This window comes from Bombyx mandarina, chromosome A1 (genome assembly GCF_030267445.1).
Source record: "Bombyx mandarina strain Sakado chromosome A1, ASM3026744v2".
Taxonomy (NCBI): Eukaryota; Metazoa; Arthropoda; class Insecta; order Lepidoptera; family Bombycidae; genus Bombyx; species Bombyx mandarina.
Genome location: NC_143234.1, coordinates 22,463,802 through 22,488,882, shown reverse-complemented (window position 1 = coordinate 22,488,882; position 25,081 = coordinate 22,463,802). Strand labels below are relative to the sequence as shown.

The 25,081-nt window shown below is 41.9% G+C and overlaps 2 protein-coding genes across 4 annotated transcripts in view; one reads left to right on the top strand and one right to left on the bottom strand.

Annotated features, from left to right (window-relative positions):
- The window catches only part of RhoGAP102A (Rho GTPase activating protein at 102A), an 84,407-nt gene extending 67,444 nt beyond the window's left edge, over positions 1–16,963 (top strand). The window contains exons 5-13 of one of the 3 annotated variants that reach the window (XM_028181146.2): positions 5,630–5,800; positions 7,883–8,033; positions 8,900–9,122; positions 9,984–10,151; positions 11,175–11,339; positions 12,008–12,094; positions 14,703–14,805; positions 15,545–15,819; positions 16,644–16,963. In XM_028181146.2, coding sequence (XP_028036947.2) covers positions 5,630–5,800; positions 7,883–8,033; positions 8,900–9,122; positions 9,984–10,151; positions 11,175–11,339; positions 12,008–12,094; positions 14,703–14,805; positions 15,545–15,819; positions 16,644–16,914 — 1,614 coding nt within the window. In that variant the 3' untranslated portion in view covers positions 16,915–16,963. Of the gene's footprint in view, positions 1–5,629; positions 5,801–7,882; positions 8,034–8,899; positions 9,123–9,983; positions 10,152–11,174; positions 11,340–12,001; positions 12,095–14,702; positions 14,806–15,544; positions 15,820–16,643 lie in introns of all 3 variants that reach the window. The other 2 variants (XM_089739437.1, XM_028181144.2) reach the window with 2 other exon arrangements.
- Positions 16,964–17,898: 935 nt separating this feature from the next.
- LOC114241587 (uncharacterized) lies at positions 17,899–25,069 on the bottom strand. Its single transcript, XM_089739436.1, has 6 exons — positions 24,555–25,069; positions 21,656–21,803; positions 20,782–20,886; positions 19,958–20,078; positions 19,212–19,397; positions 17,899–18,087 (listed from the first exon to the last, which is right to left on the bottom strand). Exons 1-6 carry the CDS (start codon positions 24,644–24,646, stop codon positions 17,987–17,989), a joined length of 753 nt encoding a protein of 250 aa, XP_089595562.1. The 5' UTR covers positions 24,647–25,069; the 3' UTR covers positions 17,899–17,986.
- Between the last annotated feature and the right edge of the window lie 12 nt (positions 25,070–25,081).

Here is a 25,081-nt window from a genome sequence, read left to right as displayed (position 1 = left end):
AGTTTTTTGAAGTCGTCGTGGCATTCGTATCTTGCGATGCACCGGTTTTCAAATCCCGGTGGCAGGTTCTCTAATGAAATACGTACTTAACCTATATTCACAATTGACTTCCACGTATAATAAAAAATCAAACCTGCAAAATTACTGGTGGTAGGACGTCTTGTGAATCCGCACGGGTAAGTACCACCATTTCTGCCGTGAAGCAGTACTGGGTTTCGGTTTGAAGGGTTGAGTAGCCGTTGTAACTATACTGAGACCTAACAACTCATATCTCAAGGTGGGTGGCGGTATTTATGTTGTAGATATCTATGGGATCCATTAACTACTTAACACAAGTAGGCTGTGAGCTAGATATACCTCCGAAATAAGCAATAAAAAAAAGCAACTACAGGCGTTCCGTGGACGATTTTTTCCGTCAGAAATCGTAAGCTTGCTACGTTGTGTATTGTAATAATAATTTAAAACAAAATTTTAACCATAAAAGAAAACTAATTTCAACAAATTAAATAGTCAAATAAATCGATAAAAAAATATCAAACGATTGTCAATTAAATATGCATCATTAAGGATTATATTAAGGAAGGATAACTTAAAAACTGCTGACTATATCTTGATAAAATTTGCCACACACGTAAAGCAACTAAATCGAAAAAATCGGTTCATAAAAAAAAAAGATTCGAGGTAAAACTATTGAACTGAGAACCCTCTCAGTTTTGAAAACAATTAATAATCAAATACACTTTTATGTAATTAGAATTATAAAATTTAATTATTTAACAGGTAAATAGTGAATGGAATCCAATATTAGCTTCAGTAAGCTAAGCAGTAAGCGTTCCTTAAGTTTACGGAAAAAAAACTGTCGATATTGTTATTGTGTTCATATTGTTAGGCCAAGTGATGGAAGTTCATATGTAACATGCAACATAGGAATATAAAGTAAAGAAATGTCAGTCTGTTCCTAACGTCCTACCCGTGACCATGACACTTGCAATAGAGCCTCACAGGGAACTTATTAAATGTGAAAATCGCTTGTGAGTACCCGTTAAATAATTTTTGTAGTGTACATAATAATTCTAATAATTCGTAACTCTTATTACCATCAGAGCACCCGACGAGTGTGGCTGGGGTTACACTAGTGCCTATAGAAATAACATTAAAGTTAAAGTTTTTACAACGTTCCGTACTAACTGTAACATTATTTAGAGTTGATTAGCTTTGGGTTTTTCGAGATGAGGCGAGGACTAGTGCTAGAGAGAGACACGCACCATAATTTTACATATATGAGCAGAAAAGTCAAAGAGTGTTCTATGTGTTAACCGATTTTAAGTGGGTTAGTTTGTGAATACATTTTAGGACAGCATTATCAATTTGCTATAAAAGTGACATGGTCTAGCCGCAATTTTTTTTCCCTACTGATGCTTATATTTTTGAGAGACTATATTAGCGTTACCCTAGCGTGTAGGTGAGGTCTCGGGACTCAAATCAGAGGCGTTGCTACCACTGGCCCTAGCAAGAGCCGTGCTTCGCAGAATCTACCACCGAATCGGAAACGCGACCCACTGAGAAGAGAAACTCAATGGGCTGGTCGCAATCACAACGTGGCAAGATATTATTAGTTTAGAAGCATTAAAGCTTCAAGTCCCGCAATCAGTTAGTGTTCACCGGAAAACGTGTGTTATAAATTGTTTCGTCTGCGAGGTTTGATCCGACGTGATGGATGATGAGAATTCATAAACAACTGACAAGCCGTCGCGTCTAGACATTCGACTTTATAATTTGTTTCCACGATGATAAACTTCGCATCTTTAGACGCGTAGCGTTTTAACGTTATTGTATATTGGGGTTGTATATTGGCGAATAAATGTGGCAAAAGTCTGCTTTTTTTGACTCTAGACGAGCTCATAGCCCATTTGATTGTTATATAGTAACAAGAGACCATAGACATCATGGCGTGAACGCCTCCGCCTATCTTGAGGTATGAGGAAAAGTTTCACTTATGTAACAAAACGACTATCCTACACATCAAGTGATTAAATCGAGGTAGGATTAGGCAGGGTGGTAGAATTTAGCCCAACAAACTTCCAATACAGGATTTATTAGTTCACCATTAAAAATGTTAATAGTGAATTTCAATGGAATTTTTTTTGACCCGGAATAAATTGCTTTAGATTTTATTGCATACAACATCTTAACGTATATTTTCTGTTATTTTATAATAGTTATCATGAATGAATTAGGCAGCTTAGTACCATCACAATACGCTCGTACCATATCTGCGCTCAATACTTCGACTTCTTGTGATGCGGTGTCAATCATGGGCGTAGTTAGGGAACATGAGGGTCAGTCTTGACCCCCCCCAACAATATATTTTACGATAGAATAATCGACAGTATTGTTTAAATACACTATTTGTTTATCTATATCTATCTATACATATAAAAATGAATTGCTGTTCGTTAGTCTCGCTAAAACTCGAGAACGGCTGGACCGATTTGGCTAATTTTGGTCTTGAATTATTTGTGGAAGTCCAGATAAGGTTTTTAAGGTGAATAAATATAAAAATGCTTGGAATTATATAAAAACAAACAATTTTGTTTTTCCTTTGATTTGTCCCCTGTCGGACGGATTCCTTTTGGTTTTTTAAGCTATTTTATACAAAAGTTTAGGTCTTTTATTTATTGATTGAGGCACTACGAAGCCTGCCGGGTCAGCTAGTTATCAAATAAAAAATTTATGATTTGATGAAATTAAAAAACTTATGGCGGCTGATTGGCTGAATGGCTGCCTACTTTTAGCTACATTAACGTTTTACACGCTGCAGTGACCGCAAGGGTATAAAGACTTAACCTGAAGTGCCATATGCCTCAAAACTCATGTACAGAACGCGACTCCGACAAATCGAACCGCGTCAGTACAGGACAGTTGTGCTCCAACGAACACATGTCAGGGAGGTGTATCCCGATGCGTGACGTACGCGTGACGTCACGGGTGTCCGGTTACCTGCGCGGCCTTCCCAACTGCTTGCTTTCATTAAGGTCGCGATAATTTTATCGCATGACGCAGCCACGCGCGGCCATATCCACGTACTAAAATAACCGGGCCACGTATGTTTAGTACGATAGCGGTTAGCTACCGGTGGCTGGCCTTTTGTGTATAATGCTAGATAGACTGGCGGGCAGACCGATGGAAGATTCAAGTGGAGTATTCGTCGTATCTCTATGTCGGCGTTCGATTGCGCTGAAAGATTAACTGTTAATTCGTTTTCACTTCGATCATGATTGTCATTTTGTTTTTGTTTTTATGCAGAAGAATGAGTACGTGTGATCGTGTCGAAAAATAATAGGTTGTCGGACAATTTTTCAATTGTCGTGATTGTCGACGTGAAATTTTTTGACTCTGTTAAGAGATAAGGGCAAGCGATCCTAATTTAGCTTGCAAGATTCGAACCAAACAAACAAACATTTCCAATTATTTAAATGCTTATAAACAATGTTGACTTCCACGGTGAAAGAATAACATCGTGTAGTAAAAATCAAACCCGCACATTTATAATTTGCGTAATTACTGGTGCTAGGACGTCTTGTGAGTCCACACGGGTAGGTACCACGACCCCGCCCATTTCTGCCGTGAAGCAGTAATGCGTTTCGGTTTGAAGGGTGGGGCAGCCGTTGTAACTATACTGAGACATTAGAACTCATATCTCAAGGTGGGTGGCGGCATTTACGATGTAGGTGTGTATGAGCTCCGGTAACCACTTAACACCAGGCGGGCCATGAGTTCGTCCACCCATCTAAACAATAAAAAATATTTTTTAAATAAAGCCCTATTAAAAACGCGCGGAGGTGTCACCATTCCGTCTATTCTGTAATGGAGATGAAGCAATCCCGTGTTTGAATAGTGAGACGTCTGATAGACCAAAGCAATTGAGAATTCAGACTGCTGTTTCAAAGCGGTGTCGTCTAAATGGGGTTTCGCTCATTGGTGGTTATGACATTGTTTTTCACGTCCTTACGGATCAATCTGATCCAATAACCTTTTCATTAGACGCCTTTAGCTCTAACACTAGGAGCAGGCTTAGGGACCCCGGTAACCGTACTCGTCGAACTCGACAAAGAGTTCGCCGTGCGACCTAACCCATGAATCAGCTCGCTGAGTTTCTCGCCGGATCTTCTCAGCAGGTCGCGATTCCGATCCGGTAGTAGATTCATTCGCGAAGCAGTTGCTCTTGAGTTGTTAGGTCTCCTTCGGAAGCGCTCGGGTAGCTGTTAGCAAATCCCACCTCTCCTGGCTGAGCCTTTGCTCGCCCACCTGTCCTGGTGAAACTGGAAAGGCCTACGGGCCACAAGTAATCCTTCAATCATAACAAAAAAAAACCATGGTTTAGGATCGGATGGAATGTGAGCTTGTCTGACATTTTTTAAGCGAAAACATTTTAGCAGCGCTGTGACTTGAAGCTCGATGAAACGAAAAAGTGACACCACAAAGAGGCAAACGACTTAGAAAGCGAGAGAATGAGATAGAGTTCTTCTAAAAGTTTCAATTTTATCGCGTGTGCAGATCACAAGTTTTTTTGCGTTGCCTCAGTTAAATCATATTTATAACGGGTATAGGTATATTTTAGCAAAATTTCATAGCGCGATTTAAAAAAAAAAAACTATCCATAAAAAATTCCAGTATCTAAATCTAAGAGGCGAACTGGGTATTAAATCTGAAGAACCGTGACAGATATCGTGAAAACTCTTAAAACGAAATGATTTATGGTCAGTAAAATGTGTATTTGTTTACGCGTGAACTTGTTGGGTGTGAATCTTTTTGTCCGTTCCTTACACGTCATCAGATTACGTAGACTCTTGGAGGTTAGGTTTTATTTTATTGGCGTGAATGATCTGTCTAATCGATATAGTTTAAGAGTACTTTGGGTACATAGGTCAGGAATACGTTTAACTTTAACATTGTCTCAGCAATCGGAGCCCACTTCATCAAATATGCTCATCTATAGTGCATTGTCAGAGACTTGCTGCGTACCATTCGGCTTTAGAATGAGCTCATCTCCACGGTATCCTGTGTTCTATAACAGGTTCTACTTGCAAAAAGGAATGAAATGGGCCCTGTGCGATAGCCTCTCATTTGTGCCCCGGGTTTATTAATTATTTTTCATTATTATTAACGTTCTTATATTCACACGTTATCCGGTGAGCCGTATGCTCATGCATGCTTAGTGACTGAATTATCCGCAAGAGACACTGAACGAAGTTCCTTTGCGCCTTTTATCTACACTTGCGAGTTCGTCTATAAGGCGGAAATTCTTGTTACCGTCACAAATATACTCTGGTAGTTTTATACTAATTGCAGCAATTACGTTATTTATGAAAAAGAGGACCATTTACTGGTTTTAAAACTGACTGGAATAACCAGATCCGCATTACCCTCGACACCATGCTCTGATAGTTCACGATGCTCTATTCTCGGCGGCAGATAGAGGCAGGTGGCGTGGAATGATCAGGAATAAGCTCTTGTTACGAGGAGGTGGTCACGACCCTCAGTATTGAGGAAACCCAACCAAGAAGAAGAAGAAAACAAAAACATTTTAATATTCCGGACTTAAGAATTTCAAATCATATTATTTCAGAGTGAATCCTGCGACTCCGGAGACTGGGGCTGGACAGGATTGGAGGAGGCCGGCGGTGGGGGGCCTAAGGTACCAGCTCTGATCACGGCCTGCATCGCACACTTGCGACGGCACGGTCTCAACGCGACTGGTCTCTTCAGGGTGTCATCCTCGAAGCAGAGAGTTAGACAGGTATTTGCTTAGTATTATTTTCTACCGGAAATGAGAGAGAACACTGAAAAAAGTACGTGTAGTATTTACATAATTCTAGAGGCAATGATATGACTTTCTGGACTATAGACATCAAACGTAAATGCCCATCCAAAAAACCATCTTGAGGCATTACTGAAGCACTTTATAATGGCTGTTAAGCTTCCAAACGGAAGCTATGGCTCCTTAATTGTATCAACAGGCAGATATTATCAAGAAACCATATATTTTAGTTTATTGCTATAAGTCCTCTGTTGTCCGCATGTAATGAAGTATATACCTCACTCGTTGCAGTTGCAAGGTGGTGATTTGTTCAACCTTATCGCTGTCAGCCTAAGTAGATATTCCAATTACGCGCGTACCGTTAGGTGACCTCACGGACTCGACCTGAGATAATTGCTAACACTGACTCTGGTAAGAGCAGTTTCTCGCTGAATCTACCACCGGATTGGACTAGCGACCCACTTAGAAGATCCGGCAAGAAACTCACCGAGTTTTGTCTTTGGGGATGGATGTTGTCATTCAAGCTGTGATATAAATAATGTCACTACTAATTGAATACCAAATAAACCGTGAGGAATGTATATCCCACCACGCATAACGGGCCGAAGTCGCATTAAAAATCCTTGTCATTGTTTATTTACGCTGGCAATTGAGAACGTCGCTACGTATAAAAACCATAACATTCCTGACAGGCTTCCAACTGTGAGCACCCATGATCATTTCTAAATAGACAAGAGCGATAATCACTTCGTTTAATATTAGAACAATGAGCAGTGGCAATAATTTTAATTGCTATAAAACATGAACAAGAGCTCCGCGCCAAATTGCTAATTAAGTCATTAATATTTATTAACAATCGATTGGCACGGGAAGAAGGCCACTGATATCGTGACGGCGGCTTGGATTGGGTCTTCTGCCCTTTGAACAATAACAGCAGACCAAGCATCTTCATAACGGACCTACTACAGTAACAGATGATGTCGAGAACATTCCATGAAAACCAGCACAAATGGTGGCGAAATTTCTTAAAGAATAGCTATGGGGAAATGAATATTATTTACTTATACAATATTATCCAATATTCGAAATTCGACCATAATCACTGATATTAGCCGATTTTTTTTTATAAATCCATTGACAGCCCGACAAACAGATAGAAAAAGAACCGAAAATATTTGTCTTTGATCTCGCAGTGATCTCAATCGATGCTAGGGTGCATTCACCTGCAGCTTACGGGTGTCATTACAATGCTGAGCCATCGAATCTGAAATAATGAAAACGGGCTATATTTTACCGGTTTTTTTACCTTTTAATTCACGAAAACCCAAAAAAAACAACCGTAAAACAAATATTTCCGTATAACTAACATTATCAGTCACTTCTACTCTGAAGTTGGAACTTATGAACGCTGAGTGTATTTACCAGATTTTTTACCGTAATAACATTAGTTACGACTAGTCTAGTAGTTATACTTTAATTTTTTTAAATAGTTTTATCATAGTTTTAGCTGGTACAGTCCCAAACTCAAACGTGACCTACATACAGCACGTTGTTTTCTACAAATCCGTGCATTACCGACCGCAACCAAAATACAAATGGCACTTTGTATTGATAAGCACCGCTTTACAATGTAAAATGGCTTCTCAAACAATTTGTTTTGTTAGTTGAACGTCACCGAACGAAAATAACGTGAAATCGAAGCCAAAAATTTATAATTTATTAGTGAATTCTGAAATTGCCACGTTAACACGAGCCTTGGTTGTGTTAAATTTTCTTACAACTAAATTACTTCTCTGTATATTTGTTGATTCGTTTTGGGTTCCGATTTAGAATTTACGCTTACGAGAAATACTTTTCTCTAGAGAAGTAACAGTTCTAAGAGCACCTTGAAAGGACTTCTGAACGGACTCGGTCTTAAATCTAATATTTCATCCTGATTCATGCGTTTGTTTATATATTTTTATATATTCATATTTTTAATCTAATATATGTTAAACCGGAGCGTACTCTTAAGCTAAAGTAAAACAATTCCTAAATTACCGACGACTTTTCTATTTTCAGTTACGCGAAGACTGGGAGAGGTGTCAAGAGGCTGCACTGGATTCGGTGGTGAGTCCACACGACGTGGCCGCGTTACTCAAGGAATTCCTGAGGGACTTGCCAGATCCACTGCTCTGCAGGGACCTTTACTCTGCGTTCTTACACACGCAAAGTAAGTTCTGGCTTCGGACATTTGTAACAATATTAGGCCGTAAAGCAAGCCCAAGAATTTGGTGCTATCATAAAATGCCATAAGATGTTCTGGCCCAGAATAGTGCCACACCCAAAGATATTTCTAGCCCGTGTAGCGTCCGGGTGTAATTATTACCATAGCGCCCTCCAGTAATCGCGCGGTCAAAATGGAATAGGTACAATTGTAACTGGTACATTGAAATAGCTGAGGTTGGCGACCCTTAAAACCGCTGCGCCCAAATGCAATGCACCCTGTACCATAGATAAAGCCGCCTCTGTACACCCCATATCAACCTATGGGTGTTGTAAAAAACAAATAAGTGACAAAGTGACATACCCGATGGTATGATGAGTACTGGTGACAGCAGAATCGTTTTCTCAGTATAATAGTAAAATAGCGATCTGCAATTACCAAATGTCATTTACTGTAGGAAGGGCATATTGTAATTCTGCCTACCTTACACGAACCGCCGTTCTATTTCTGCCGCAAAACGGTTATGTCCTGAACGCACAGCCTCTTTAAAGATACATCCGTTAGACAATACGATTTACACTTCAACCTTGTAATGTCTGTTGAATCCAATATCAACGTCGCATCAGGTAGACTCTGATTTAGTTCACTAGTTTATGAAATAAAGTAGAAAATTCTGAAAAGTTCATTTCGTTTGAAGAGTGCCAAATTAGAGATGCTCAAACGCACTTGAGATCATGATCTCATGACGAGAGGCGGCACATTTTCGACGTGATGTCTACTAGATCCTTCTACCCGTCGAATACCAGACAATCAATACTCTGGTTGCCCTAAGAAGCAAGATCGATTTCAAAGCTTTTACTCTTTACTTTCAGAGATTCATAACCGTCATTTCCAGTGGGAGGCGATCCGGCTGATCGTGCAGTTGCTGCCGGCCGCCCATCGCGACACCCTCAACGTCTTGCTGTCATTCCTATCGCAACTCGCGGAGCATTCTGGCGACGAAATCAAACCCGGCCACAAGATGGACCCCGGCAATTTAGCCACAATATTCGCACCAAATATACTGCATAGGAATAAACCGAATGAACCTGCAAGGTAATTAAAGCACGCCCAGCTTTAATACCAACACATTCTGCTGTAGGATCCGTGCTGCTTATACGTGCTGGTCACTTCAGAGTTCGTAGGCAGGCCACATGCCATATACTGGTCTGCTACCGAGCACTTTTATACTTGTCCACCCTACAGATTGAATAGTCAATGTAAACATTAGGAAAACATATCTAAACGGTCAAGGTAAAAATTCTATCTAAAAAATCTTAGGGTTGTCAGTCATTATGGCACGATTTTAAGATAAACTATATTTAAATTACTTTCGAAACTTTAACCATATTTTATTTTTATTTAGTAACTAGAGTAGCAGCCAGCCGTAGCAGCAAAACCTAAAAAATCCTTGTCTAAATCATCTCTTTTTTCCCCTACCTATGCTGATGGCTTTGAGAGGCTATTTTAGCTTCTCTTTGACGTGTAGGTGAGCTCACGGGGCTCAAACCGGAGTGTTGCTAACACTAGCCCTAGCAAGAGCAGTGCTTTGCAGAATCTACCACCGGATCGGAAACGCGGCCCACTGAGAAGATCCGGCGAGAAACCCAACGGGCCATAATCTCTTCAGTTCTTTTTTTTTATTGCTTAGATGGATGGACGAGCTCACAGCCCACCTGGTGTTAAGTGGTTACTAGAGCCCATAGACATCTTCAACGTAAATGCGCCACCCACCTTGAGATATAAGTTCTAAGATCTCAGTATAGTTACAACAGCTGCCCCACCCTTCAAACCGAAACGCATTACTGCTTCACGGCAGAAATAGGCAGGGCGGTGGTACCTACCCGCGCGGACTCACAAGAGGTCCTACCACCAGTTCGTGAATCTAAATGCTAATATCTTATTTTCCAATTTCAGCGTGGAGCAATTATCAGAGAGAACGGATGTGATCAACGTGGTGCGGTTGCTGGTTGAGCGTCAGAGCGAGCTGTGGACGCTGCCCGCGGAACTGCTGCACGAGGCGTACATCCACCTCGCCCACACCGAGCCCGCTCACCTGGACTCGCTGCTGCTCAGAAGAACAGAGTTAGTACCCTCGCCTACCCCGGAACCGCCGCGTGACCGTGCGGGAGACGCTGGCTCGAAGTTGCATAATTCAATAGATTAATTATACTTGTATTGTATATATTATTATGCGAAGGCAGTATACAATTACCTTTTTACTGGTGGTAGGACCTCTTGTGAGTCCGCACGGGTAGATACCACTGCCCTGCCTATTTCTGCCGTGAAGCAGTAATGCGTTTCGGTTTGAAGGGTGGGGCAGCCGTTGTAACTATACTGAGACCTTAGAACTTATATCTCAAGGTGGGTGGCGCATTTACGTTGTAGATGTCTATGGGCTTCAGTAATCACTTAACACCAGCTGGGCTGTGAGCTCGTCCACCCAATAAGCAATAAAAAAAAAGCTACCGTTTCTTCTTCGAAAGTACCTCGCACTCATCGGCCCCACGCGACGCTGGATCAACTTCCAGATAATTTATGTACGCTTTATATGTACTATAAATTGGAGGGAATCGGGACCCTTTCCAAATCCAGCACAAATTTTCAATGGTTTTTCTTAGGGCAATACCAATAAAATTGAGATTAAAATGGTTCCCGAGGCTTAAATTTTTATATACGATGCGTTATTGTACATAGTTCATTACAAAATAAACACAAACATTTAAAAAACTCGCTTGACCCTATTCACCTTGGCTTTGGGGTGAATCAGGATACGTATGGAGATAATAGTTTTTCGGTAGGGCTGGCACTATTTAGTTATTAGGTAGGTACCTAACTTTAGGTAATTGATTTTTTAATATTCTTATTGAGTCTTTAATGACTAAATTAAAATATTTAGTTTTCTTAAACACTAAATAAAAATCATTTTCAGTTCAACAATGTTCAATCTAACAACTCGACAAAAGTATTGTGACATCCCAGATTTGTCCCTATTCTAATTCAAGCCTCTATTCCCCACAATTTACTGTACCTAATTCTTTGACCGAAATCACTAGTTAGTTGAGTCCTTAGAATTGCTTGTTATTGACACGGGCGTCGTTCTAGCAGGAATAGCATGGGTGTGCGCAGGTGCTCGGAGGTGGGGGGCGAGGGGGCGGCCGAGGGGGCCGGCGAGGGGGGCGAGGGTGGGGAGTCGCGGCGCGTGTGGTCCCGGGAGCACTGTCTACACAGCGCCGCCGCCACCGGGGGACCACTCGACGCCGTGCGGGACAGGTATATCCACCACATTTTCATAAATTTCAAAAAAATGACGTTTGAGTCTAATAGAGTACCAAACTCAATACTAGGTCAATACTTCCAATGTCTCTGTACCTCGACCGCGGTACTACACTGTCATTACTATTTCTCTAACAAGCTATTGTGGACATTTGTCCACGACTCTACACACGCCCGTAACCATTACAATAGTATAGTGTTCGAAACTTCGCAAAGAATACGCCCGTCGCTTGCGACGAAGGGCTCGACGAGTAAATTAACCCTCAGACACAGCCCACTGAGTTTCTCGCCGGATCGTCTCAGTGGGTCGCGTTTCCGATCCGGTGGTAGATTCTGCGAAGCACGGCTCTTGCTAGGGTTCGTGTTAGCAACGTCGTCAGGTTTGAGCCCCGCGAGCTCACCTACTAGTTAAGGTTACGCTGAAATAGCCTCTCAGGGCTCTCAGCTTAGGTAGGAAAAGTAATAAGCGCAAGACAGAACCGTCAAAGTAATTATAATTGTATCCACGAGTCGTAAAAACCGAAGACAGTACTAAACCTAAGGAAATAGCATATCGACGTTGCCACGACAATCCGGTGGTCCGTTCCACCAGCGACTCTCGCGGTCCGGATACCTATCCGCGGAACTAAATGACCAATGCAGCTGCCTATTACCGGCAGGCGCAGTGAGAAGGTCCACCGTCGACGGACGAGGGAGGCAGCCTCGGACGCCTCCTCCGGCTCCGTGTCCTCGGCCATGACCATTGTCACCAGGTACGTGGTTCCTAGATATAGCCTCTTTTCAATTATATATAATGATATTGGGTACTCCAGTTTTTTTTTTTTTGTTGCTTAGATGGGTGGACGAGATCACAACCCACCTGATGTTAAGTGGTTACTGGAGCTCATAGACATTTACAACGTAAATGAGCCACCCACCATAAGATATAAGTTCTAAGGTCTCAGTATAGCTACAACGGCTGCCCCACCCTTCAAACCGAAACGCATTACTGCTTTACGGCAGAAATAGACGGAGTGGTGGTACCTACCCGCGCGGACACTCGAGAGGTCCTACGACCAGTAATCTGTTATATGTATAATGAGAAAACAACAGTTATAAGCCCTTAATCTAATAAAATTTATATTTTTAAGCAAACTGAAATCTCTTTTTACTGGATGTCAAACTTCACTGAATGAAATATAAGAAAAATCCTTTTTAGAAAAGAAGAGTTTTACTATGAAGGTTTTTCTTTACATATATAAATATTATCGAACAGTTATAGAGAGGAAGTCTGAAAGTGGCACCTGTGACAGAGAAGTTGAGAGTGCGCGTTTGGGATGGTGTGGACATGTGATGAGACGAAATGACAATGAGGTTGTTAGTAGTTGAGAGTTTTATATATGAGTGGCTTTAGAGGAAAAGGTAAGCTTGAGAAAAAGTGGATAGATTGAGTGAAAGACTTGATTCTTAAAGTAATTGAGGAAACTTGGGATAATATGAAGCATTTAGTAAAAATTCCTAAGAGTGTGTAAGTTGACCTCATTACGTTTTGTTATGATTCAAGTTACTTTGTATATCAAGGAGAGTTCTATGCACAAATGGAGGGCAGCAGTATGGGAAACCCTGCAAGTCCAGTTATAGCTAACATCGTTATGAACTTTGTCATCGATCAGATATTGAAGATTCTACCGTTTGAAATTCACTTCTTAAAGTTATACGTGGATGATACTATCGCAGCCATACCGGAGTCAGAAGTAAATAATATCTTAGAGTTATTTAATAGCTTTGACAATAATATACAATTTACCATGGAAGTAGAAAAGGATGATAGTTTATCTTTTCTAGATGTGTTAGTCAAAAGATCAAATGATAAATTGATAACTGATTGGTTTGTTAAACCCATTAGTTCAGGTCGGCTATTAAATTGGAATTCAAATCATCCTCGGTCTCAGAAGATAGGTATGATAAAAGGTTTACTTGATAGAATGACAAAGTTAAGTAGTAGTGATTTTTATGAAATTAATTTTAGTAAGATTCGTAACATATTGTTGAATAATAATTATGAAATACCATTAGTAGACAGTGTTATAAATAAATTTAAAGAGAACTTAAATAATAAACCAAGGAGTTTGGTCAACTCAAATAATAATAACATTAGATATTGTCGGTTTCCTTATATAGCAGAATTATCACATAAATTAAACAGAGTTTTTATAGGAACTCATGTAAGATTAGCATTTTATAACATCTTGAGAGTTAATTCAATCTATTCTAAGTTAAAAGATCCAGTAAATAAACAACAACAAACTGGAATAGTGTATAAAATACCTTGTTCGTGTGACTTATGCTATGTTGGACAAACTAGGCAGTATTTGAGTAATAGAGTAAAACAACACATTTATGATTGCAAAAATATTAATATATTAAAGGAGAATAAAACAGCATTAGCAACCCACCACTTTGACCAACATCATAATTTTGAGTTTGATAAGATAGAAATCTTAGATAAAGAAATGAATTGGTGGAAACGTAATGTTAGTGAAATGATCTTTATAAAAACTAATGATACTGTGAACAAACGAACAGACACTAACAATTTAAGTATTTTATATAATGATATATTAAAAGAGTATAAATCTAATAGAAAAAAATAACCTTCATTTCAGATATATTTGAATTTGATACTTAGCGAGGTTGGCGCTAGTATAAAATATTGTAAAGTATAGTCTATGTACTGAAGTTTCAATAGTGGGCTAACCTTTGTCACGCAATTAGCAATTTTATGTGTCGTGTTGGCTTTGTTTCCGGAATCAAAAAATAGTAATTAAATAATTTAGTGGCTTTGTAGATTTGTATTAGTCTCTGATGTCTGAGACAATTGTGCAGTGTATGATGGAGATTATTTAAATTCATATTATGGTAAATATGGTAGTTTAGACAATTGTTGTTTTTTGTATTGTAGGTTATCAATTACGTGTAATTTTCAGATGCCTGATGAAGGTCTAATAAAAGACCGAAACGTTGCTAAAATAATAATGTAATTTGTTATAATAGTCCTATCTTGTCCACATTCCTGAGATACACGAAAAATATTTTATAATAATTATGGACGACAATATTGATAATACCAATTCATAGTTTTGAATCTGTAAAGAGTATAAATATTCGGCTGCCCCACCTTTCAAATTGACACACATTACTACTTCACGGCAGTAATAACAGTGTGGTTGTAGTACCTACCTGTGCGGGTTCACAAGAAGCCTTAACACCAATGAACGCCGAATGCTACTTATGGCGTAGCTCCTGCTGATCCTATGCGTCTAAGTCACGAACACGTTATTTCCAAAAAAATGTGTTCAATTAAGGACGTTGGTTGTCCAGGGTCCGCAGCAGCGAGGAATGCAGCAGCGGCGTGACGTCATGCACCGCGCCGCGACTGGACTCCGCGCCGGACTCCAACGACTCCGCCAGCGACTACAACGAGGTACACTGCCCAGCACGCGCTCCTCGAGAAACACAACGTTGGAGCCAAACCTTTCCTTTTGCAATATATCTCGATTCGAACTCATTGCGAGAGATTTTTAGGCCAAGGTAGACTGGGTATTAAGAAGATGGAAGATTGGCACAAAACTTAACAAAGCAGGCATCGCATGTAAACAAAGTAACAAATGTCACTTCTATTCTATCAGCCCACAGACGTCCACTACTGGACATAGGCTTCCCTCAAGCCTCGCCACAAAGATCAGTCCTTTTTTTTTCTGGGCTGGGTGCCGAACCTCCTACGAGGTCCCCGCGCCTAGGGGGCGCGCGGGGTATGTGGGACTCAACGATCTGCAAGGTGTTGTGAGCAGACCGCGGGCCCAATGAATTTTAAGGCCCACCCACTAAACGACTCCCCTGCACTCTTACACCTAACGTCCGACCTCCGTCCGGGGTCAAAACCCGGTCAGAGTAGGGGGGTTCCCGCGGTCAACACTACAACCAGACACGCGGCGCCACCCCGAGGACGCCCGACCGACGGGTTGTTGAGGCGATAGTCGACGAACAACGACGTCGGTCTCCGCGGTACGGCAGCCCTACCAGGCCGCCCGGACACGGATCAGTCCTGCGCCGACTGCATCCAGCGGACCTCAACAGGTCGTCGGTCCATCTCGTGTCACTTCTAATACTACATTATTGTAAGCTCGGGAGTGTTACCGAGGGTCCTGATGGCGTTGTTGCAGACGGCCTGCGCGTCGGACGACGAGTGCGTCATCACGGCGTCGCTGCACATCCCCGCGGCCTTCGGACCCCCGCGCGTCGCCCCCCCGCGCCGCCGCTCCACCTCCGGCTCCGAGTCCTCACACAAGCGAGACTCGGCCGTGGGCTCGTGTTCCTCGGACGCGTCCTCCCCCGCCGCGTCCCCGCCGCCCCCGACCGCCCCCCTGCGCGTCACGCTCACGTCAGCCGGGGAGCTGCGCCGGCCCACCGACATCGACAAGCTCGTCGCATTCGGCAGGTAGGTCCAGCGTCTTCGTTATTCACGACAGGAGGAGGAGCAGAACCGGGAGATGTTAGCGTCGCTCTTCTACATCAACAACGGCACGGGCATGGTTGGGCCGATATGTACTACTGAAGAGTCTTTAAACAATTATACCCTTAAGGTAGAATAGACGATTAGCCAAACATTTCAAATTTTACAAACCTTAGGAACTGAACTGAGATACAGATGATGCGATCGTTTGACCGGACAAAACTTACGAGGGATCAGTGCTTAAAAAAAACTTAGGGTACACCGACCAAGAATGGAAGAGCAAAGAGTTGCAGCAATTATAAGAATGCTAGCATTAGCACCTCCGACGTCGCGCACAATGTGTGCTATTTTCAAGAGATTTTATGACCTGGTAACTAAGACCTTCAAGTCATTTCTTATTTTAATTTATAATCTTATTTTTATGAAAAATGATAATATGAAATGAAATGAAATGAAGATGATTAATTTGAGACATTAATCAACTAAAATGAAATTAAATGAAATGAGATAAGATGATATGGGATGAAATCTAATCTCAGTAAAATAGTGGTCATTTACTGAGATTTTTCCAGTGGACTTTTTGGAGGATCCCGAGAAGTTACGTCCAGCGGCTTTGCTTCATTTTCCCACAGTTGTGCACTTTCACAGATACTAAACAGTTAATAAACCACCGTTATTACACATTTAAACCTGAAGAAACACTAAATAGACAAAATAAAACAAATCACACAATCTCACTCCTCGGTTCCCGCCAAAAAGTCCCACAATATGTGCGATACAGTTCTCGTAACGGTATAGCATCCTTTCAGAGAGCGGAACACGTCGGACGCGCGCGCAGTGGTGCTTCGCCAACACGACGACGGCACGCTGCGGCCCCGGACCCCCGCGCGGTCAGACCCCCGCGCCCGGGACCATCGCACCCCGGACCCCGCGCGGACCCAGGACACCTTGACTCGGAACCAGGAAGTTTCCGCGCGGAAACACGAATCGTTGACCGTCAAAAGAGAAGAGAGGAGAGAAGGAGTGACGTTGTACAAAAGGGGAGAACTAATATCCAGTGCGCCCGCACCGCCCACTTGACATATTATTTTAATACGTGTTTTTTTTATACATAAACATATATTTATCATATTATCTTTCATTATTAATAATATTTTTAGAAAATACTCAATTCATTTTCACCAAATATCAATTCCAATTTAGAAAACAATCGCCAGAGTAATTGAAATAATCAAAACAAAATTTAACAACCGCGGTCGGGGACTATTAAGTCTTACCAATAGTACGAATAGCAATTTTACTAATTCGAAGAGGTCATGAGCACAGAAGCTGCAAAGCATCTGAAACCACCTAGTAAAAGAAACAGACACTCGAAATTTTTCTAACATTGATTTTCTGGTGGGAGAGTGTTGTGAATTCAGAGGTAACCATCCTATTTCTGCCACGAAACAGTAATAAGTCGTCGTGGCCTAAAGGATAAGACGTCCGGTGCATTAGTGTTGAGCGATGCACCGGTGTTCGAATCCCGCAGGCGGGTACCAATTTTTCTAATGAAATATGTACTTGTCAAATGTTCACGATTGACTTCCATGGTGAAGGAATAACATCGTGTAATAAAAAATAAAACCCGCAAAATTATAATTTGCGTAATTACTGGTGGGAGGACCTCTTGAGTCCGCGCGGGTAGGTACCACCGCCTTGCTTATTTCTGCCGTGAAGCAATAATGCGTTTCGGTTTGAAGGGTGGGGCAGCCGTTGTAACTATACTTGAGACCTTAGAACTTATATCTCAAGGTGGGTGGCGCATTTACGTTGTAGATGTCTATGGGCTCCAGAACAGCTTACTTTAAATTCTGGCCCTTATCAGTTTCGGTCTTAACCAAGTTAGCCCATGATTCTATCCGCATTTCGCGTGTTGATTGTTTAGATGGCACTTAAATAGTAATTTCTTCCCTAATAGATCTCAGTCTAGAGTAGCTTCCAAAATCAGCTCGCACCAGCAAACAGACAGACAAAAATAAAAAATCACAGATCGACTTTTCAACTTCATTTATTTGTGTTCTAGATAGGGAAAGATAATATGTCTTTTTGGTAGTTGTACATTTTCAAGCGTACATACTATAGTGTGACAATTCGGACTAAAAGTTAGGCTCTATCTCCTGTGTAGCCTGTCGCGCATTATGATAGCACCAAGCTTGGAGACTCCGTCTTGGTACTCAGATTTCCCTAAAGGCGGTACGGCTGATGTGGTTTCTGGAAAGATACGTAAACAGATAAAACGCTAGTGCTGGTGCCGTGCTGTGTGATACGGAGGGAAAAAGCAATCATATTTATTAGCTTGAAGGATCATTGTCGAACGGCAATTGTTCTATTTTCTACCTCTAAGTCTTTTTATTATTACTAATTCCATTTCCGAGTACACGAATCCCGGTCCTGCCTATTTCTGTTAAAAAGGAATGATGTGTTTAAGAGTAGATTGTGTTAGTTGTTCTAAGTGCTTGGGGACAACAGCTTAATGTCTCAAAGGGAATGACGACAGCCTTGTTCTGGTCTCTATGGTCCTCAATAAACGCTAACCGCCAGACGTGGACCCTTTTGCCTATTGACGTCGAAAAAAGAAACGTTTAATTCCAGAGAGTCTAAAAATGGTGCTCTCTTCAATTCATACTGGAATTGTATACATTCACTTTAATTTTCACCTACACCAATAAGAACTTGAACCGTGAAAGCTTATGATCTATGTTCAAATGTTGATATTATTATTTTGACAATTAAATGCATTATTCCACTTATTCTATATATTAATACGTGAAGCAAAAACTTTGTACCCTTTTTTACGAAAAATGCGCGGACGGAGGAGTATGAAATTTCCCACACTTTTAGAGAATATAGAGAAGGAGTGCAGAATGCCAATTTTTTTTAAAACTATGCATTAATGATACATTAAATCAATAAAAAAAACATTACACACACTACCATGTATTTGACACACAACATACACATATATACTCTGTGTTTATTGTCAAACTTTTGTTATTGCTTAAAGTCTGTGGTCAAATTAAGAATAGGTTAATCTCTAATATTATTTGTCTGTAGTGTAGTCTTGGCGAAATTTGTGTTTATAGAAGTATAATAGTTTTTGACAATAAAACCAAACTTATAATTTCAATTAATTATAGTCGAATTTCGACTACTACGGTATCACTCATCATCATCATCATAGTCGGTTGCTCTGGGCAGAGCAGTCGTGGTCATGTGGAATTCTTGCTTATTAAAGCCTTGACAGATGTTTTCCATAGTTTGCGAACCGAGGCCCGGTAAAGTCTTTCACCTGATCAGTCCACTACCAATAATAAAAACACAGGTATTAATCATACCGCACTTAGCCCTCGGATCGCTACCGGCCCCAGCGCTGCCCTGCTTGGACATGGTCCTCGGAGTGGTCATGCGCGGCTTGGGTCCGACGCGGCAAGGGTCCCCAGGAAGCCGCATGGGCTGCGCGCAGGGGCCCGACCCACTATCGTCGGCTGCTCGCTGCAGACCCTCGAATTTAGCTCCGGGTCCTGTTAATCGGTGCAAAATCGAAGTCGTTTTCAGCGAATAATCTATATATTTAATACGTGAAGGAAAAACTTTGTATCCCTTTTTACGCAAATTTCGCGGACGGAGGAGTATGAAATTTCCCACACTTATAGAGAATATAGAGAAGGAGTGCAGAATGTAAATATTTTTTTAAATTATGCCAAAAAATACATTAAATCAATAAAAAAAACATTAAACTCACTACCATGTATTTGACGCACACACGCATGCATACTATTTATTTATTGTCAAACTTTTGTTCTTGACGTCGGTGGTCAAATTGAGAATAGATTGAATATTGTTTGTCTTTATTAATATTTTTCTATAGCGGAGTCTTGGCGAAATTTGTGATCATAGAAGTATAATAAATAGTCTTTGAAAATAGAATCATAATAGTGTACAAATTTATAATTTCAATTAATTATACTCGAATTTCGACTACCGGGCGACTACTAGTACGAAGAAAAACATCAAGATTCCAAAATGGTAATAACCATAGAAAAATTTGATAGTGCAATTTCATATTTTATTTACAGTTTACCTGTTTCGCAGTAATCTACCCTGTAAGTGGTCTTGTTTCGATCTCTGTCGATCCGTTGCTTGAGCTCTGGAGACGCTTCGTTCTGGAGGATGCTGTACAGCATTGGGTATTTCGATTGAAGCTGCAAAACGATAGACTAATCTGTACCTAATCTTTGTTGCATCCTAATACTTGATTAAACTAAATGTAATCACGAAATCATTGCCATCGGCGTTCTTGTGACTGCTAACTAATCTTGCCTATTGTACCACGGTTTTTTTTTTCTTTTATTGCTTAGATGGGTGGACGAGCTCACAGCCCACCCGGTGTTAAGTGGTTACTGGAGCCCATAGACATCTACAACGTAAATGCGCCACCCACCTTCAGATATCAGTACTAAGGTCTCAGTATAGTTACAACGGCTGCCCCGCCCTTCAAGCCGAAACGTATTACTGCTTCACGGCAGAAACAGGCAGGGTGGTGGAACCTACCCGTGCGGAATCATATGAGATCCTACCACCTAAGGCACCCAAGACGCCTAAAGAAGTATAACTTCAAAAGTACCCTTTTATTTAATCGCGAGATATTTGCAAGTGAATAATCTAACATTCTGTGAGGTTTTGTGATGTTAAGGGTTTATTGTGCGCTCTCCTACAGAAACCTCATCAGAGTGGTCAATAAAACACTGAGTATGATTATATGATTATTCGCGTCAGCAACCGCGGTGGATCGCTGTACGTTAACCACTGACTCTAACGTATGTGGCTCATTACCATAAATGCATAGTGAGCTAAGCGGGGCGGGGTATCATTCCCCTACAATTCTTATGTGTATATTCGTCATACCTTATCTAAAAATGCATTGGGCTGATCGTAGCGAGATGTTGGAGTTTCAGGACTCGCAGCGACTCGTACGGGATATAGTTTTGGATCTAGGAGAGGACCCATTATCTGAAACAAAGCTTTAGATTTTTTTATTGCTTAGATGTTTGGACAAGCTCATGACCCACCTGGTATTTAGTGGTTAGCGAAGCCCATAGACATCTACAACGTGAATGCCGCCACCCACCTTGAGACATGAGTTCTAAGGTCTCACTTTTAACAGTACAACGGCTTCCTCACTCTTCAAACCGAAACGCATTACTGCTTCACGGCACAAATAGACAGGGTGGTGGTACCTACCCGCGCGGATTCACAAGACGTCCTACTACCAGTGAAGCAATCCCAAAAGCTACAAACAACAACAGCTACTCAATTTTTTTTGTTCCAGTTTATTACACGATATTATTCGATAATAGTCTTTCTGAATCTACGTTTTTTATTTTTTTATTGCTTATATGGATTGACGAGCTCACATCCCACTTGGTGTGAAGTGGTTACTGGAGCCTATAGACATCTACAACGTAAATGCGCCACCCATCTCGTTAGATAGGGAGCTTCTTAGAAAGGTCGCCCACAGGGTTGGGCCAAACACCCGCGTCTATAAAACTGCTCTACCAATATTTAACACTCCGCCCGATCAGTTTGCACAGCAGCGCCCCTAGCGGCAAACGTAGGAAAACGTTCCAACTCCATACAAATCTGAGTTAGCTTTTACGCTATCGAGAAAGTTAAAAAACTCGCACTAATCACCCTAAGGTTGCTCCTAATTATCAAACTTGGCTTGCTAACGAAAACAGTGCCAAAAAGTGTCTTCCGGAGGGTCCGTATTGAGTGTTACCTCATTCCGACTCCAGCCGCCCTCCTTCCCAGGCGGCAGTTGCGGCATCTCCCCTCCAGAGTACTGCGGGCATCGGCAGTCGGGCGGCCTCGTATGCTGCATGCATGCTTGGTAGAACGCTAATTCTTGACCAGACAGTTTCGGTGTGCTGTACAATATCGAACCAAATAATGAGGCGATTAGGGTTAGCGAGGATACTCTTCTATGTTATGGGTATCTGAAACACTCAGATCCTAGATCACTTTTTTTTTATTGTTTAGACGGGTGAACGAGCTCAGAGCCCACCTGGTGTTAAGTGGTTACTGGAGCCCATAGACATCTATGACGTGAATGCGCCACCCACCTTGAGATATAAGTTCTAAGGTCTCAAGTATAGTTACACCGGCTGCCCCACCCTTTAAACCGAAACGCATTACTGCTTCACAGCAGAAATAGGCAGGGTGGTGGTATCTACCCGTGCGGACTTACAAGAGGTCCTAGCCCCAGTAAAAATATAATATTAGTTCACATATAATATAAGTCAAGATGAGCGTCGCTTATTACGAGCGAGGCTTATCGCAGCCGCTGTAACTATACTTGAGACCTTAGAACTTATCTCAAGGTGGGTGGCGGCATTTACGCTGTAGATGTCTATGGGCTCCGGTAACCATTTAACACCAGGCGGGCAACTCCGCTTCCAACGGTCAGGAAATAATACACAGATTGCAGTAGTTCACATAATTCTGTATTGCTTTATTTGTAACTCCACTCGTACAATCTTTAGATACCTGCTCACTACTGAATACACTTTTTTTTTTTTTTTTCGAGTAGAGGGCCGAACCTCCTACGAGGTCCCCGCGCAAAAGGGGCGCGCGGGGTATGTGAGACTCAACGGTCTGCATGGTGTTGTGAGCAGACTGCGGGCCCAAGGATTTTAGGACCCACCCACTAAACAACTCCCCTGCACTCTTACACCCGACATCCGATCCCCTCCGAGGTCAGAACCCGGATGAGGTAGGGGGGCTACCGCGGTCAACACTACAACCAGACGGCGCGGCTCACCCCAAGGACGCCCAGCCGACGGAGCCTTCGAGGCGAATCGAAGGCTCTGAAACGTCGGCCGTCTCGGTACGGCAGCCCATCGGGCCGCCCAGACGGTGCCGCTGGTGTCCCGGAATACCCCGCTGGACCAGAACCAGCCTGCCGGGTTGGGACGCGATACACCGTCGACCGGTCGCTCTATTCAATCCACGGCAGCGCGCTAGAGTGCTGGTAGCGCGCCGCGCGGCCTCACCCCCTCAGGTCGCCCCTTGACCTTCACCGGGGGGAGGCCGCCACCTACAGGGGCCGGGACGTACGGGCGTATTCCCGCCTCCGGCCCCCGGCTCGACGGCGACGGATCGGTGCGGAAAGGGAAGAGCTCTCCCTCTCTCGCTCCGCCGCCTCCTTCTGCGATATGGTGGACTCGCAGAAGTCGAGCATCGCCTTCCAGGACGCGTCACTGCCGAGCATCGTAGCCACGACGCGCGGCAGCGAGAGGTCCTCTCCAATGACTACTGAATACACTGCTTTATTATTTTTTTAAGGGATTTTATGACCTGGCTATAGAGACCTTTAAGTCATGTCTTATTTTAATTTATATTCATATTTTTATGAAAAATGATAGTATGGAATGAAATGAAATGAAATAAAGTTGATTAATTTGAGACATTAATCAACTGGGATAAAATTAAATGAAATCAGATGAGATGATATGGGATGAAATCTAATCTCAGTAAAATGGTGGTCATTTACTAAGATTTTTTCAGTTGACTTTTTGGAGGATCCCGAGAAGTTACGTCCAGCGGCTTTGTTTCATTTTCCCACATTTGTGCACTTTCACAGATATTAATAAATTAAACAGTTAATAAACCCCCATTATTACACATTTAAACCAGAAGAAACACAAAATAGACAAAATAAAACAAATCACCAAACTTCACTCCACGCGTTGCCGCCAAAAAGTCTACACTGCTTTCTGTCCCGTTTTTTCAGACTACCGCCTTTTTTATTATGTCACGTCCCCACTACAGGCATTGCTCCCACCAACAGTTTTGCTATTTGGCAATCCGATAATTGCCTTAACTTTAACATGATACATTTTATTTTAATTATTTTACAACAAACCTTAAACTATTCCGATTTTGTCCGCGCGGTTACTCGAGGACGCTAGGGTAATAATGGCACACGAACGCTACATGGGCTAGAGATTCGCTTTGTCGTCGTGGCCTAAGGGATAAGACGTCCATCGCTCAACACGAGTGCACAGGTGTTCGAATCTCAGGCGGGTACCAATTTTTCTAATGAAATACGTACTCAACATCTGTTCACGATTGACTTCCACGATGAAGGAATAACATCGTGTAATAAAAATCAAACCCGCAAAATTATAATTTGCGTAATTACTGGTGGTAGGACCTCTTGTGAGTCCGCACGGGTAGGTACCACCGCCCTGCCTATTTCTGCCGTGAAGCAGTGATGCGTTTCGGTTTGAAGGGTGGGGCAGCCGTTGTAACTATACTGAGACCTTAGAACTTATGTCTCAAGGTGGGTGGCGCATTCGCGTTGTAGATGTCTATGGGCTCCAGTAACCACTTAACACCAGGTTGGCTATGAGCTCGTCCACATATCCAAGAAATAAAAAAAATAAAAAAATACCTTTGATAGCGAGTATAGCTCTGTAAGCTATCATTTGTCGTATTTAGATTACAACAGTAGGTTATGGCGATGTTAAACCGTTTTATTCTAAATTACGACTCTGTCTGAAGACGTCGAAGTCTCAGTTGTATCGTCGACTGTCATATCCTTCAAAGAGAACCACGGGAATGCGGCAGATCCGTGGTGCTGCAGCAGGAAATGAATGAAATAATTGAGTACATACTCAGCTAGGCCTGAGGTTTCCCCATCGCCACCCACATGAGGTAAGTTCGGCCACAGATAATCTTTTCTGTAGGTGGTGAGATAATGATCCATCTTGTTTGTTTGTTTGTCCGTTTACACTAAAATTTTGAATTGTTCATTTTCGATTTTGGATTACAAAATAATATCCAAAGTGTACTAATTTATCTAGATGATTTTGTAAAAAATTGTCAAAAATGACATATTTAGTCATGGTAGTTTGCCGTAAGTTTGTAATGTAAATATTTCCAAATTTTAATCTATGGTCGAAAAGATAGAATGGACGTTGAGTAGAAAATGATTCAGACAAAATAATGACAGCGATTTGTGGTGGGGAGGTAGCTAAGAACCAGGAGAAGGACATAGGATTTTTTATCACGTTCCCATGGGACGTGACATAAAACGTCGTATAACAAAACGCCACTGATAGCTAAACGTAATGTAGTCTATGGTTAATTATAGTAGAATTTTGAAGTTGACCGGTTGATGTGTTTGTTTCGAGTTTCTGTT